Raw genomic sequence first — 14,827 nt, forward strand, 5'->3', positions numbered from 1 at the left:
CTGTGCAGTGCTGGTCCAGCCTACCCACATAAGTGCTGTTAGACATTTCATGTGCTGAGGGTTAAGTTAACCACAAACAACTTTTTACTGCCACCTCTGAAATGTTTGTATTCACGATACAGTAACATGTACTTTGAGATACAATGTCTAATCAGAATACTGCACAAACCTTACTCAGAACAGTTTGGTAATAGTGCAAATTGAGAAAATATTTACTGTATACAGTATGTGATTTGAATGAACTGATGCCACAGTGATAAGTACTGCTGCACTGATCTGCTCTTTGTTTGACGACCACTTTGCTCAGAGACTTATTTCTGTTATGTGTATTACAGGAACATGATTGGCTGTAAAGGCCTGAAGCGGTGAGAGCGTGAGAGGTGGCTGCTCCAATGGCGTGGACCAAGCCATGGTTCCCTCCAGACCCAAAGCTGAAAACAAAACGTGCATCTTATAATCACAGGACTTTTTCACCCACCATTCCCCAAGTCCAGTCCCCTGTTCTGCTGCCCCTACTCCTCTTGCTTACTGCCTTGGCTGCTTTCTGTATAGCTGGTCCACCCCAACCAGCCAGCCCCCCTCTCCTATCTGGACAGCCTTTTATCATCTTCTGGGGCATCCCTGACTCGTCCTGCTCCGCTCGTCCAGATCCCAGATCTTTCGCAATGGAACCTGAGGGCAGGGTGGCCGTCTTTTATGAGGAGACATTGGGAAACTACCCATATTTTGTAGACAAGGACACACCGGTCAACGGAGGGCTGCCACAGCACACGCGCCTGAACGATCACCTCCTGAAGACACAGCGGGACTTGGAGGCAGCTTTACCTGCACCAAGGTACCTTGGGTTGGGGGTGCTGCTCTGGGCAGAGTGGGCCCCCCAGTGGTCCAGGAACCAAGAGAAGCAGACAATGTATCTGGAGGCGTCAAGAAACCTGCTGAAGGCCTTCTTTCCTACATGGACCTCAGAAGAAGTGGAGAAGTGGTCACAGGTAAAGAAGCTTTTATAAGTGTTTCTTGTTTAGTCAGGGTAAAATCTTTGATGGGGAATGCAAATAGCTACTGGGACTTGGTCACTAATAACATGACTATGGTACCACTTTTTTTTGGTCATTACACGGAAGTCTCATAATTATGCAAATTCATTATTATTCATAATTATTCAAATAACATCAAGGCAGTCCAGAGCACTGATGCAAAGAATCCTGTCCAGGAAATCCTGTTCATGTAAATTTAATCTTGGTATCTAGCATTCCTGCTCACTGATCTTGTACAAAACAAAAATATTAAAAATAAATGCAAACTGCAAAATACTACTCTACTATCACAAAACTGAAAATGTTTGAAAGGTGACCTGTTGATATTGTCACAGGTGGACTTTGAGGCTGCCGCTCAGTCAGTAATGACGGAGACTCTACGGGAGATCCAAAGGTTACGGCCTAAAGCATTATGGGGTGTCTCCCCATACCCCAGCTGTTACAACGGCAACCCCACACAGACAACGTCAGCCAATTACACCGGCCAGTGCCCTGCTGCAGAAATGGCCCTTAACGATGAACTTTTGTGGCTCTGGAAACGATGCTCTGCCCTCTACCCGCTGCTCAGTGTGGAGAAGCTGCAGGTGGGTAACACTACTGTGTAGTTCTTTGTTTATCTTTTCACAGTTTGGAAAGGAAAAAGTAATGTTTTTAAATGCTGATGTCTTCAAAAGCACTCAAACTTGGCACAGAGAACAAGTCAAAAAAAGTTGTGAGAACTGTACTGTCTAACTCAAGCTTGTCCCCTGAGCTGTTAACAACATCTACACAACTGCAGCAAGGCAACTCCCAGCGTAACACCAAAAATTGAGAGAAATGAAAAATGTCAAGCCTGGTTTATCAGCAAGATTTTGCAAAAAGTTACAAAACTTCTCCTTGTCACATCCAGTGCATGCCAACATCTCTGTGAAAGAATAGATGTATTGGAGAGTAAACCCAATAAAGCTCAGAATTTCAGCTTGCCGATGTGAAACCTTGTGGTATAAACCCCATTATCTATAAAACAGGAAAAGGTGTAAAAGTACCTTTAACAAATAAAAAAAAAGTTTTGTTTTTTTAAGCACTTCACTGAATAACTGTGCTGATATGTATCTTTTTTTAGGGTGGGACCTCTGGAGCAAAGCTTTATTTATCCAGTCGAATAAGAGAAGCACTACGGGTGTCATCCCTCAGTAGGACAGAGTTTGATCTCCCAGTGTTCCCACTGGTTAAGAGCGTCTACACTTCAACAAACACTTTCCTGTCACAGGTGAAATATGTAATATCCACCAATGTCTAGACACAGAAACCAATCCAATGAGAATAAAAGGACAAGGGACAAACATAGACTCCAGTTCGCGTAATAGAACTGATTATTTCAGTTTTATGTGGAAATGAGAATGAAAAGTCTTACTATCAGTTTCTTGAAAATGTGTAGGATGTGAACTAAAAAGAAATGTGTATCGTGTGTAGCGCTGTGTCCCACCATGACAAGCACAATGTGGAAAAACAGCTTGCTGTGCAACGACTGTTTCACAGTCATTTTTGTGTTTGTTCTCTCTGCAGGCAGACCTGGTCAGCACAGTAGGAGAAAGTGCTGCCATGGGAACAGCTGGAGTTGTCATCTGGGAGAGAAATGAGACTAAAACAGAGGTAGGCACATTTGCATAAAGTGCACAACTTAAGATATGTGTGCACATGTTTTAAAGCATTGAGATTGACATCAGAGAAATGGAGTTTATTGAGACACATATGTTCTTTATCTGATTGTTTAAATCTCCACAGATTGCTTTGTGTTTGCTAGTCAGATAAATAATATAAATATATAAATATATAAAAATAATATAATATAATATATATAAATATAAACTTACTGCAAATATGTACTGGCATCATATACAGTTGATTCAAAACATTTGCATCCCCTTAAGATGAAATGGCAAAAAAAATTAAGCAAATGCTTTTTAGGAACATTCAGCTATAAATTGCCCTTTATTATCAAAAGTAACAAAAATGGTCAAAGCGTATAAAAAGGTTCTAGAAAGATTATAAATTTTAGCACTGATAAAGTTTAATTAAAAGATTAATTAAAATTAACTTTAATCAATTTCTGTTGAAGACATATGAACTACCCAATTGTAAATTAAATGTTATTGTGGATGTTTTACTATTTTTCCCCATTCAAAATAATAAATAAATAAATGTTTGAGGCAATTTATTAAAAACGGTGTAGTGTCACAGCTACATAGTTTCTCCATCATAGACCATTTAATATAAAGAACTTCAAACTCTCAAATATCAACAGCAGTATCAGCCTCAATAATGTGAAAAATTGTATCTAACAACAAATGTGACTATTAATGATACATCAAACTCTATCCCAGAGAGAGTGTCAGGACCTGGCAGAGTTTGTCCGCAAAGTTCTGGGACCCTACTCCATCAACGTTACCACAGCAACACGACTCTGCTCGACCTCACTGTGCCAGGGAAAGGGCAGATGTGTTCGTCAAAATCCAGAAAGCTCTGCCTATCTCCACCTCCCACCCCTATCCCCATCCCAAGTGTTGGAGAAGGTGATGGAAAAGGTAGGACAACGTAAATTTAGGGAGATTCCATGTGTAATTATACTCTATCTGTAAAGCCCCTGTTTATGCATTGTATTGTTGTTATAATTACTAGGGGGCCTAGTAGCTCAATAGGTAGAGCATCAGGTTGGGATACAGCAGGCCTCGTGATCGAATCCAACCCCACCAGCTGTGGCTCTGCCCAGCCACCAAGGGCCACCTTGGTGCCAGTCCGAAGCCCGGATAAAAATGGGACGAAGGGCACCCGCCATAAAAAACTCATACCAAATCAACGTTTGGAACACGTTTCGCTGTGGCGAACACTGAAGGGACGAGCCAAAAGCCGTTGCACTAAATCTAGCACTGGGAATATAAAAGCAGTTCTGTTAGAGACTTACAACAAATGAAAGATGTTTTTACTTGAAACTATTTTATAGAGGTGGTGTTTCAGTTACGTGTGCATGATCAGTCTGTGAGTTTGTGGTACTTTAACATTTAGTGCACTCTAATTAATATCAATTAATCAAAAATAAAGTTGTCAGAATTCTGTGTTGGGAATGTGGTATTGGGCTGGGATGCAAAAAGCTGCGGGTTCTAATCATACCCCACCAGGTGTGGCCCCGCCCAGCCACCAAAAGCTTGGTGCGGGTCCCGAGCCCGGATGAAATGGGAGGGTTGTGACAGGAAGGGTTTCCGGCAACCGAAAGCCGAAAGATATTTTGGATATTTTGATTTTGTCAGGATACGGTGTTGCTTGAGAAACAAACCGTGCAGTGACTTCAGTTAATTGCTTGCAGAAAGGTGTATAAACACATCAGAGACTGGTGAGATATACAGCAAAAGGCTATAAAAAAAGATTAATGAAGAAAGCTATTAAGAATAGCTTGGGTTGACTCTTTGACGTCGCTTCTTTTCCACTAATGAACAGCTGATTCACAAAAGCCTGTGACTACAGCACATAATGAAAGGCACATGTAAAGAGAGAACTTCTCAACGTATCTTCCCTCTGTGTGGAAAGCTGGAAACAGAACAATTCATTCTGAGTCAGGACTAATAAAAACCACAAGGCGTAACTTTATGAAAAAGGGAAACAAAACAGCAGGGAGTCCAGCTGCCTGAGATTCTTTGGTGTAGGAGAGCAGAGAGAAAACCAACAGCTGAGACACAACAGAGGGGAATCTGGTGGAGCTTGATCATCAACCAGAGAACACAGGAGCACTGTGCATTTCTGGAATCTTTGGTAAAATCTACTCCTCGCAAAAAGTACAGGTTAATATAAAGTATAAATATTGCTTTGACTGCCTAAGAGAAAAGTGTTTTTTTACTTAATCTTCAGTTTTTAGACACCTTTTTCTTCCTTCTCAGGGAGGGGCAGCAAAAGCCACAGATCAGCCAGACACGGGTGCTAAACCAGCAGAACCAGACCCAGTAGAGATATGGAAGAATGATTTCCAGTGTCAGTGGTACAAGACTGAAGATGGGGACATCTCAGACCAGCCGTCCCCCCAAGACGGAGCATCTGTTGGTGTAACAGTAGCAGAAAATTCTGCAAATGTAGTAGGGACTGCTCCTTTCACACTAGCTTCTACAACACAAGGTGCCTCTGTGACTGGGTTAAGAGAGAGTGATTCCCCAGATAATGGAAGTCCAACACCTTCACTGGAAGTTCCCACAGATAATACACATCTGCTGGGTTCTCCAAGCCTGACTGTGCTGCTGTTGCTTGTGGCTGGGAAACTTTGTATGGAAACTTAAACCAGGCTTCATCTGGAAGGTCTCGGCTTTAATGGCCCTTCTGAAGTGCCTTTGAGCAAGATACTGCTTTGTAGCTGAACACAAGCTGAAAACAGTATCACAAAACACATGAAGCTGGAAGTCCAAACGATCGCTGGACAAACACAAATCCCCTTTTTCAGTCTCAATGACGATGCAATATATGGCTTTTAGACCGTGAGAGATTATGACGGACCTGGCTGTGCTGATAACAGCTCAACAATCTTCTAACCACACACTGTGTTACTTTACTTTGTCTTCAGTCTTTTGTCATGTGGAGTTTATTTAAAGGCCTGATGTATTCAGGAGTTTTTTGCATTTAATAAATGTATGGGGTCATTTCACCACCAACAACAACAAAAACATTTCAGAGGGACTATTTCTTCAGTAGTAAAAAGTTCCAGTGAAAACTTACATTATACAAGTACTGGAGATGCTGTTTCTGCAATAAGATGTACAAGAGAACTTATGTTCTCCTCTAATTTTGATGAAGTTACGCTTTGTGAGGCGCCTGTGAGAGCTGTTGCCCGTACAATAATTTGACGTGCTCACTGAGTTTCAGTTTCAGTCACATTTCTAAATGTAATTCATATGAAGTGAAGACAGTCCATCTGTCAAATGGCAAACGGCCTATCTGCAAAACTGTAGCATACCTTTCTGAGGCCTCTGGCATCCTCTACCTGCAGCTTGGTGAAACTGCACCATTCAACATGGACCTTTTGGCAAAATAGCACGGAACACAGAGATAAAATAATAAAATTAAACTATGTTGATTGCTGGTGGCCACATGGTTAGAGGAGGAAGTTTGTGACCAGGAGGTTCCCCTGTCACTCATCTGGACTGACAGGATTGATTAGGAAAGTTACAAAGCAGAGCTTGACTATTCACATTTAAGGGTGACTTCACCAATTTTCAAAATTTTTTATTTTAGTCTGTAAATGTACATTAATGCTTTTAAACCTCGCTCTGACTCCCCTTTTCTGCTTCCAGCTGAAAAACTAAAAGCAGAAAGAGGAGTCCTTCATCATTAGGAGTTCAGATGATGTCATCTGTAGGAGCTCTGGAAAAGCAGCATGACCATGACTACAAACTCCATTGCATGAGCAACAAAATTATATAGTCTGAACTCAAGGTTCCTCCAAGTGATGACATCTGGAGGCATTTTCAGTTAGAAGCAGAGGATTACTTTGATATAGGGAAATCGGAGTGAAGTTTAACAGCAATACTTAAACTAGTAAAGTAAAAAAAGTTCAATATGAGTGAAGGCCTCCTTTGGTGGTGCTCTTAATCCCTGTGTGAGTGTGATCAGTGCATTCCTGCAAAAGGCAGGTAGCAAGGTCTTGGTACTACAGTGCACGCTGTAACACTATCATGCCTTATTGAGACATGTACATAAAACAGAGCCACTGTTAATGTTATCAGTACCATCTGTCCCGTTCAAACTATGAGTCAAAATGTTTGTTTAAAAATGCACTTTTATATATTGTATTTAAATGCTCCATGTGCTCATTCGGAATTCTTACACACTATGTTAGTCCACATTAAGCAACCTCTATGTACTGTATGTACACTTTTTTTAAAGTCAGTGTTGTTAAAATCTAATTTTGCTCCATACACAACCTTCTGTGCTTCTTGAGGCAGTATACTGTAAAAAAAAATCTAGCAAGACAAAAAAAAACAAAACAAACAAAAAAAAACAGTTCTGAAACATTATTTTGCAGCTCATGTAAATTTATTTTTCATTAAAATATACAATCATGATGAGGGGTATCTAAATCATTTTTAGTTACAGAAAGAGATTATATATACACAGGTGCTTCTGATTATACAAGAGAACATTGATGATTCATACATTTATTCATATTATGAACATGGAAAAAACCTTTCTTCTAACTCCCATCTCGAAGATCAGCTTTCTTGCCTTGAAAATATAGCAAGACTCCAGAATTTCCTTTATCTGAAGATTTTCTATGCAAATGATTCCTTATACTGTATCTTTCCAGTCTTGGACACATTAAAGAAAATGGATGTTAAGAAACTTTAATATAAGGTTTTAAGGGATGCTCTCTCCTCTTTACATTTTACTTGACAGTTTTTACAAAGATTTGGCGACAGGGTTGATTAAAAGTGACAGGGAAACAAAAAGCAAACAGTCATTTTAGCTTTTTATGAGGTCAGTATCAAGGTCTTCTGCCGCTGAGGTGAAGGCACAGCAACAGGTGCAGAGCCGTATGCTGAGGCAGTTTAATGCACACTGCTGCACACTTTTGCTTCCAAAGCTGACACTATGAAAAGCCGTGCACACATAACGCAGACTTGAGCTTGAATGTTTTGGCCAAGACTAAATTTGTACTTACATTGCCAAGGGTATTGCTCTAATAATGTTTTGTTCACACATCCCATATGACGTAGGTGGTTGTGGTTGGGATAAGACGGAAAATAAAAGTGATGAACAAGTGTCCAATGTAAGAAAGCCATTAACATTATTCAATTCAAATCACATATTGTCTGCCCTCAGAAACAGGTAAACATACGAAAGTCTAGTACACGCATTACTACAGGTCTACCACCAGTGCAAGGACAGAAGTACCACAGTCTCTTCAATTAATAAAGTATAATGCTCAACCGGAACACATGGCTTTAGGTTGGCAAAGTAACACCCAGGTTACATCCTTTAATGCCTTCATTCCTGAAGTTAAAAATAAATATTTATTTTGCAATTAAGAAAAACTGAAGTCCATGTTAGTTCACATTCCAAAGCAGCCTTCCGACTCCATCCAGCGATATTCTCTAAATTCACCTGTGTTCAATCTTATCCATGTTATTGAAAACAAAAGACTGGGCAACGCGGAACAGGAAATCTCTCGTGATATCAATATAATTTACAGGATGTTGTTCCTCCAAGATATAAATAAAAATCTAGAATAAATTTGTTCCAAATGAAGGTATTCACAATTTCACAAAAGTAAAACCTATAGTTAAAGACAAAACCGCTAATTTCATGCAGGGTTGAAGATTAGTAGCTAATTTAAGTCCCTGGCTGAAAACGGGCTTAAAACCATTTTTCAATTACACTTTTATGGATTCAAAATTGAGCTCTTATATACACATATAATTTGTTTTTAATGGCTGAATAAACACAATTAATTTAATGACACAGAATTTTGTCAGCAAGTTACATGCCACGAACATTTTCACTGGTTTCATGAAAACATTCTGCTTGGCTAAATACAACTGCCTTTCATGAAGTGTTTTCACTTTTGATGACATCCTAAAGTCAAACTTCTTAAATATTTAATGCCACTGGGAAGGTTACATAAGATATTTTTCATGCTATGTCCTTGACAATGACACAGATGAGTAAGTGAGATTGTAGCCCAAATGATACATGGTTCAAGCCATAAACTTAAAGAAGCAGATTTAAAGGTGGCCATTTCTGTAAAGTGATAGTCTGATAGAGTCTGAGTGGAAAAATCCAAATACCTTCACATGCAGCGTTTGAACCTAAACTCCAAATGCTCCAGTTGGGCTTTTAGTAGCCACCAGTGGAGAAATCTTACCGGTCACTTCGCAAAGACACAGAGAAGCACTGTTTTTGAAAAAGTATGCAAGTTGAGAAATCTGAAGAAATAAATATAAAAAGGCAGACATAATGCTCCAATCCCTTCATTTAGTTTGCAGAGAAAAAAATTCCATCAATCGTTCTTGCATAAGATTAAAAAAGACTTTTTGTTTTTGTGCAAAAGTCAGTGTCGTCTGAACAGTTTATACTGACTCATCTATAGTCAGAGAGAGAAACATCACCCCTATGTGGGAAGGAGAGGTCAGTGCAATCTGAAGCAAGTGGGCTGGACGGGAACAACTGTCAAGTGGGACAAAAGGTTGTCTGCCCCCAAACTTTCAGGGATTTGTATGCTCAGGGCACTTGGCCAAGTGTCTCCATAAGAGGCTAATTTGTGGAATGGGGCTTCTTTAAAAAAAAAAAAAGAGGAAGATAAATTTCAAGCCCAAGAGTGAATCAAGCTTAATTCATCACACAACACTATGAACAAGCGGAGGGACTTCAGAGTGCTCCTATTCTTTGCAGCAGAGTGTGTGTGCTACCTGCAGACATGGGGAGTTGCTTGCAACAGCCTTCAGGGTGTTCAAGATGTGCTTGATGTTGGATCTTTGCAGCCGGGGTGTGTTTTCGTGCCAGGCAGGTGGGGTTACTTGCAAATTGCCTCTAGAGCATCCAGGGTGCGTTTGATGTCACGGATGTGTGCAGCCAGGGTGTGTATGGGCTGCATGGAACGGTCCAACTCCTCGCAACGAGCCATTAATGTGTACATACCCTGTGGGAGCAAAAATCCAATTTTTAGCAAATTAACTGGAAATCACAATATGACAGGGCTGCAACTGATAGTCAAAAACCTAATGCTGCACTAGCTAAGTCCGTAGTGGAGAAAAGTACTGAGAACATAAGAACCGCAATTTCAGAGTTCAATTGTTCTGCTTTCTGCTTTCGGAAAACTTTGTTTAAAAGTTTGTGTGCAGCTTAAAGAACTATGAAATGATTTTGATATGGACAAAACAATGAAGTCAAATATACATCCAAGAAAATGTAAAAGGTAACACTACAATTCAAAACTGAACATAGCTAAAGCTAAATTATTAGTTATCAGTCTGTACACTGTTGAGGTGAAAAATTCTAATTCATCTCCCTGCTGAACTTCTCAAATTCTTTATGTTTAGTAAATTACAGCCAACATTTTCCAAAATTGCTAACAACCCCAGAGGATGAGCTTTACTTGTTGTTTTCTTTACAGAAACACATGCACGCACACACACTCAGTCATGCCTCACAAGACTTTCATTGACATAATGAAATCCCTAGATCCGTACCCAAACCCTAAACTAAACCTAATTCTAATCTTAACTCTAAAACCTAGTCTTAACCCTCAAAACACCTTTTGACCCTATTAGGATCGAAAAAACGTCCTAACTTGATTAGGAAATTTGTTTTTTTTTCCCTAACTAGGTAACAAATACAAACAAACAAACACACACACATACACACAGTGTCACCTTTATACTCATGTCCACAGACTCTCCTAGGCTGTCAACTGAGTCTCTGTAGGTCTGGATGTAGCCCACACTCAGTGCTGTCATCTGGATGAACAAACAGATTGATAAGACATATATGAGAGAGAGAGAGAGAGAGAGAGAGAGAGAGAGAGAGAGAGAGAGAGAGAGAGAGAGAAAGTGCAATGGTGACACTAAAGACAGTTGTGCACTAAATTGTATCATTAAAAGACAGACACTTAAAGACTCACATTTTGGATGGTTCCATTGAGGCTCCTCATCATCATCTCCACACTATGTGCCACGTCTTGGGTGTGTCTCTCAAGGTCCAATAGCACTCCAGGATCAATAGGTGGGATGTCTGCAGGTCTACGTGTTGACCCTCTGCTTCGGTAAATAGGACCCGAACAATCAGCTGGAAGGACATGACATGGATAACATTCAATAAAACTAAAGAGTTATTTTATATTGACTATTCTTTTAAGAGCAGAAACAGATAAAAGCAGCACATGATCGGAAGCTGAAACCAGGTAATATTTGCAGCTTTGATGATAAACTGTCTGTACTGTTGATGATTGACAAAGTATTTCAGGATAACACTAACGTTCACTCAGACAAACAGAGAAATGCAGCAAGTGATGCAAACACAAGCGGTCACATGCTAAAAGTGAAGAAATTGTCCTGACAAAATAAAACACAGTAAAGAATTCATATTTGAAGAAACAGCTGCTCCTATAAAACAAACAGGCTGGCAGCACGAATTAGGTTAAGTTATAGCACCAGCAAAAGTATGCTTTGAGTGCATAAATCCTGGGATACACAAAACATGGGTGGCCCCTGGATCAAACGCACAAATTCCCTTCCTTGTAAAAGATTCCTGTCAGGGTGCAGCAAGACTTCAGTTATAAATTCCTGCAGTCTAAACACAGTCTATGAGTCATTCATCTTAATTGAATCAGCAGGTAGAGGGAATGAGCTGCCACAGAGGGCATATTGACTAAAACCCTGTGTTTAAACTGAGTGGCCAGTTTAGCTGACGGCCTAATCTAGAGGGACTTTTCTCTAAGTGAGGGGAAGCGGTTCAGTGTTTTTCCCTTGGAAAATTTGACAAGACAGATAGCTGCTAGTGGAAAGGCTGGAGTTGGTCAACCTGCTGAACTTACAGGTTGAAATACAGTAGTCGTGTGCTTGTGATCTATGGTAACAAGATCAGCTTCAATTTCTGGGAATGAACTTTGCTGCCCTGGTAAAACACAATAAGAAGCTAATTTAATCTGTCTGGATAAAAGTGGAAGATGGAGAACGGGGCAAATTGTGACTCTCCATCACAGATCAACAACACATTTTAAATATTAGAAACCTGGTTGGAAATTCTTAAGCAAAGGTAGGATTTTTATGTTTGAAGGAAGGACTCTGTAAATGCGAGTCCCCATTTACACATGTCCTAGTAGTAGCGCACTATACAGGACAACCAGCCTGATTTTAAATTATTCAGATTACCGTCATTATTATTTTAACTTATTAGTGCATAAACACACTAAGAGCCATGACAGGTCAAGGAAACCTAAACAATAATGACAGGACAGCTAAAAAAGAACAAAGACAAATGCGTTGGTTGCCTTGTTGTGAATGTTGTTTTAGAGTCTTCACAGAAGTGCACATGTTGTGAACATGTACGTTACCAAACTGTTCAGTCTGGAAAGTATATAAAAGGAGTAGGAGAGCTATGGTAAGTGAGGGGGAGAATAAATAAAATAAATAATAGTGATGCTACATAGGTATTTTTGGAGATACATTTACTCTTTCTACCACTACCACAACCACAAATGACGTGGAGGGTGGATTCACCATGGTGTACGGCAGTGTAGAGCGACTAAGCAATCATCAGGAAGCTCTACAGCAGATCAGCAGGTCTGCTGTCTTACTGTTATTCTTAGCTCCCATAATCAGTAGTATCAGCATTTTCACTGCTCCAGACTTCCTGTTTACTGTGATTTGTGTTTGCTTAAAAACAATGTGACAATGAACCTAATGCAGACAGACATGAGTTGAGTACACTGCATGAAACTGGATACCCTGTCAAAAATATGTCTAATAAGGTTCAATGCCTATTGCATCAGTTGCTGATGCACATTTCGATACGTTTTGTGAGAGATGCCTGAGCAGACGCCTAAGAAGGTGTTTTTCTGCCATGTATGCTTTATGTACTCTGAACTGAAAGCCATCAAATAGTGTACACACTTATGAAACAGCAACAGAAACGGATGAAGTCAAAACGGATGAAGTCAAAACAACATACATGTGAGGCACAGTTATTTTATAACAAAGTTAATCATGCTCAGACGAGGGAAGCTTAACATTGACGCTGCACTGTGGACACTGCAGAGGGGTAGATGATTCATGTTAACCTCAGTCAGGTCATCGTAAGACAAGAGACGCCGCAATTCATTTTCTTAAGCTAGTAAATGGATTGTCTGTCACTTCTTATGGTTTAGACAGACCAAAGCTATACATAAATGATGAGTGGTTGCAAGCTGGCCCTGTTAGTCTGCAACAACCTCCATAAAATACAGTGAAGTTGCTGAAATGTCATTTCTGCAGTAGAAACAGACAGACAGCCAACTTGTTATATTGTCCTGATCCTAAAAACCTTTTTAAAGAAGCATCTTTCATAACTGCACTGTTTTTGCAGTATCTACATCTGCAGTATGCATGCTTATGTATACTTTGTGCTGATTTTCTTTTGCACATGTCAAACACAACATTAACAGATAGCTCTGCCTTCTAAGGGTATTTTACTAAGAACAGTTTACTCTATGTGTAATTTATACTAACTCATATAAATTGGTTAGTATAATACTGCAAACCTTCTTTGCAGTATTACTATGCAAACACCAGCTCGTACCTCTTGAGAATCTAAATCGTCCTTATTTAAAAAGTGAAGTATATTCCTTTCCACTTTAAGTCAAACTTAACTGAACTTGACTTGAATAATAATAAAAGTCACTTCGTTTGTTAAGGTAAAATCTTGTCATGTTCGCTACTCACAGTCACTGCAGTCCAGACTGGGCTTGGAGCTCATCTTGATCTTCTGCTCCAGGTTTTTGGTGATGAAGTTAGTTAGGTCTCCTTCGTGGCTGACCGTTCCCTCTAGCTCAAGAGCTGAGGAGATTGTGGCCCGACGGCCCTCTGACTGTCCACCTCTGCCCCCTCCCCGGCCACCTGACCCACCTGTTGAGAATGTGCCAAAATCAGCTACATGAGGTTATAAAAACCACAGCCATTAGTAACTAATTAATTAAAATGTGTGATCCTTCCTTGATTTAGTTGCAATTTCCACTACTCTTCCTTCACTTTACAGTTTACTTTCGTTCCACAAGTTGTCAACTCAGACGAGTAAGAAGAGGTTAGAATCTGTTTGACACATCTACTACCTCCACACGCTTGGCTGATTTCATCCAGGCTCTTGCTGTCCTGCATCCCCCTAACATTGCGCACCCAGACCTGGGCCATTACGTGGGGAGGGCAAGGGGCATCATCTGAGAGAATCACAGTAGGTGGGGGAGAGGAGTAGGACGAGGTGCTAGGGCCAGGAGCTGAAGAGGAGTAGTGCTGTGAAGACTGAAAAGTAGTTATGGAGTTGATGAGGAAGTGAAGAAAAGAAGTTATTTTCTGAATAGTACTGACAAATCATTATGAAACCAAGAGGCATACATTGCTCTTGTGGTTTATAAATCCACACTTTATTCTTACCAATCTCATTAGACTGTGAACTGTATTATCATCATTTCCTCCAGTCTACTAGATGCACAAAATCTAATATAGCAGAAATGTCAGAAGAATTATCCTTCAGTCGACTCACCTCTACTTCTATTCTCCCTCCTTTATACTGACTCTTCCACTTGTTTACATTCTTCTCATCGCCTTCCTCATCCTGTTTCTCCTTCTCTCCATCTTCCACCTCTTCTTGGCTGTCAGTCCCTCCATCTACGATGTCTGACTCTGTCTGCTCTTTGTCTGTGGTGCCAGGGTCTTTTCGCTGAGATGAGTCTTTGGTGTGAGCTAAGCCCCCAAGCACTGCTCCACCCAAAGACTCTCCATTGTTAGAGGCCTCAAGAATGTCTCTAATGATAGCTCCTGACTCTGAGTCTTCTGTACATCTGTTAACAGCCAGGGAGGGGTCTGCCTTCTGAGACATGTGTAATGATAAAACCGACGTTCTCTCATCAATGTCCATCTCTGTATCTAAGTGACCTTCATCATTGTAAACTTCTACATGGTTCTCTGTGTGCCCAAGGGACTCCACTAGTGATGACTCTCCAGGATAAGGTAATCTGCTTCCCCCACATGTCACTGTAACGTGAGGACCATTCTCTGAAGTGAGTGTTATTACTCCATTAGCTGTTTCTGGCA

At 40.3% G+C, this 14,827-nt stretch overlaps 2 protein-coding genes across 3 annotated transcripts in view; one reads left to right on the forward strand and one right to left on the reverse strand.

Moving 5' to 3' along the window:
* Positions 1 to 345: 345 nt before the first annotated feature.
* si:dkey-72l14.3 (Glyco_hydro_56 domain-containing protein) lies at positions 346 to 7,067 on the forward strand. Its single transcript, XM_067527816.1, has 6 exons — positions 346 to 989; positions 1,370 to 1,618; positions 2,137 to 2,283; positions 2,580 to 2,666; positions 3,398 to 3,598; positions 4,943 to 7,067. Exons 1-6 carry the CDS (start codon positions 393 to 395, stop codon positions 5,330 to 5,332), a joined length of 1,671 nt encoding a protein of 556 aa, XP_067383917.1. The 5' UTR covers positions 346 to 392; the 3' UTR covers positions 5,333 to 7,067.
* A 307-nt stretch (positions 7,068 to 7,374) lies between these two features.
* borcs6 (BLOC-1 related complex subunit 6) overlaps positions 7,375 to 14,827 on the reverse strand; it is an 8,708-nt gene continuing 1,255 nt past the window's right edge. For both annotated transcript variants that reach the window (XM_067527814.1, XM_067527815.1), the window contains exons 2-7: positions 14,277 to 14,827; positions 13,849 to 14,035; positions 13,463 to 13,645; positions 10,666 to 10,829; positions 10,418 to 10,501; positions 7,375 to 9,684 (exon numbers count right to left, since the gene is read on the reverse strand). The exon at positions 14,277 to 14,827 is cut by the window's right edge. In XM_067527814.1, coding sequence (XP_067383915.1) covers positions 9,559 to 9,684; positions 10,418 to 10,501; positions 10,666 to 10,829; positions 13,463 to 13,645; positions 13,849 to 14,035; positions 14,277 to 14,827 — 1,295 coding nt within the window. In that variant the 3' untranslated portion in view covers positions 7,375 to 9,558. The remainder of the gene's footprint in view (positions 9,685 to 10,417; positions 10,502 to 10,665; positions 10,830 to 13,462; positions 13,646 to 13,848; positions 14,036 to 14,276) is intronic.

The sequence above is a fragment of the Channa argus genome, chromosome 13 (genome assembly GCF_033026475.1).
Source record: "Channa argus isolate prfri chromosome 13, Channa argus male v1.0, whole genome shotgun sequence".
In the NCBI taxonomy this organism is placed as follows: domain Eukaryota; kingdom Metazoa; phylum Chordata; class Actinopteri; order Anabantiformes; family Channidae; genus Channa; species Channa argus.

Coding starts and splice junctions, on each gene's coding strand:
- si:dkey-72l14.3 (XM_067527816.1), top strand. CDS start 393: ATGGCGTGGACCAAGCCATGGTTCCCTCCAGACCCAAAGCTGAAAACA. Junction 2,284..2,579: donor CAAACACTTTCCTGTCACAG/GTGAAATATGTA, acceptor TTCTCTCTGCAG/GCAGACCTGGTCAGCACAGT. Junction 2,667..3,397: donor GAAATGAGACTAAAACAGAG/GTAGGCACATTT, acceptor ACTCTATCCCAG/AGAGAGTGTCAGGACCTGGC.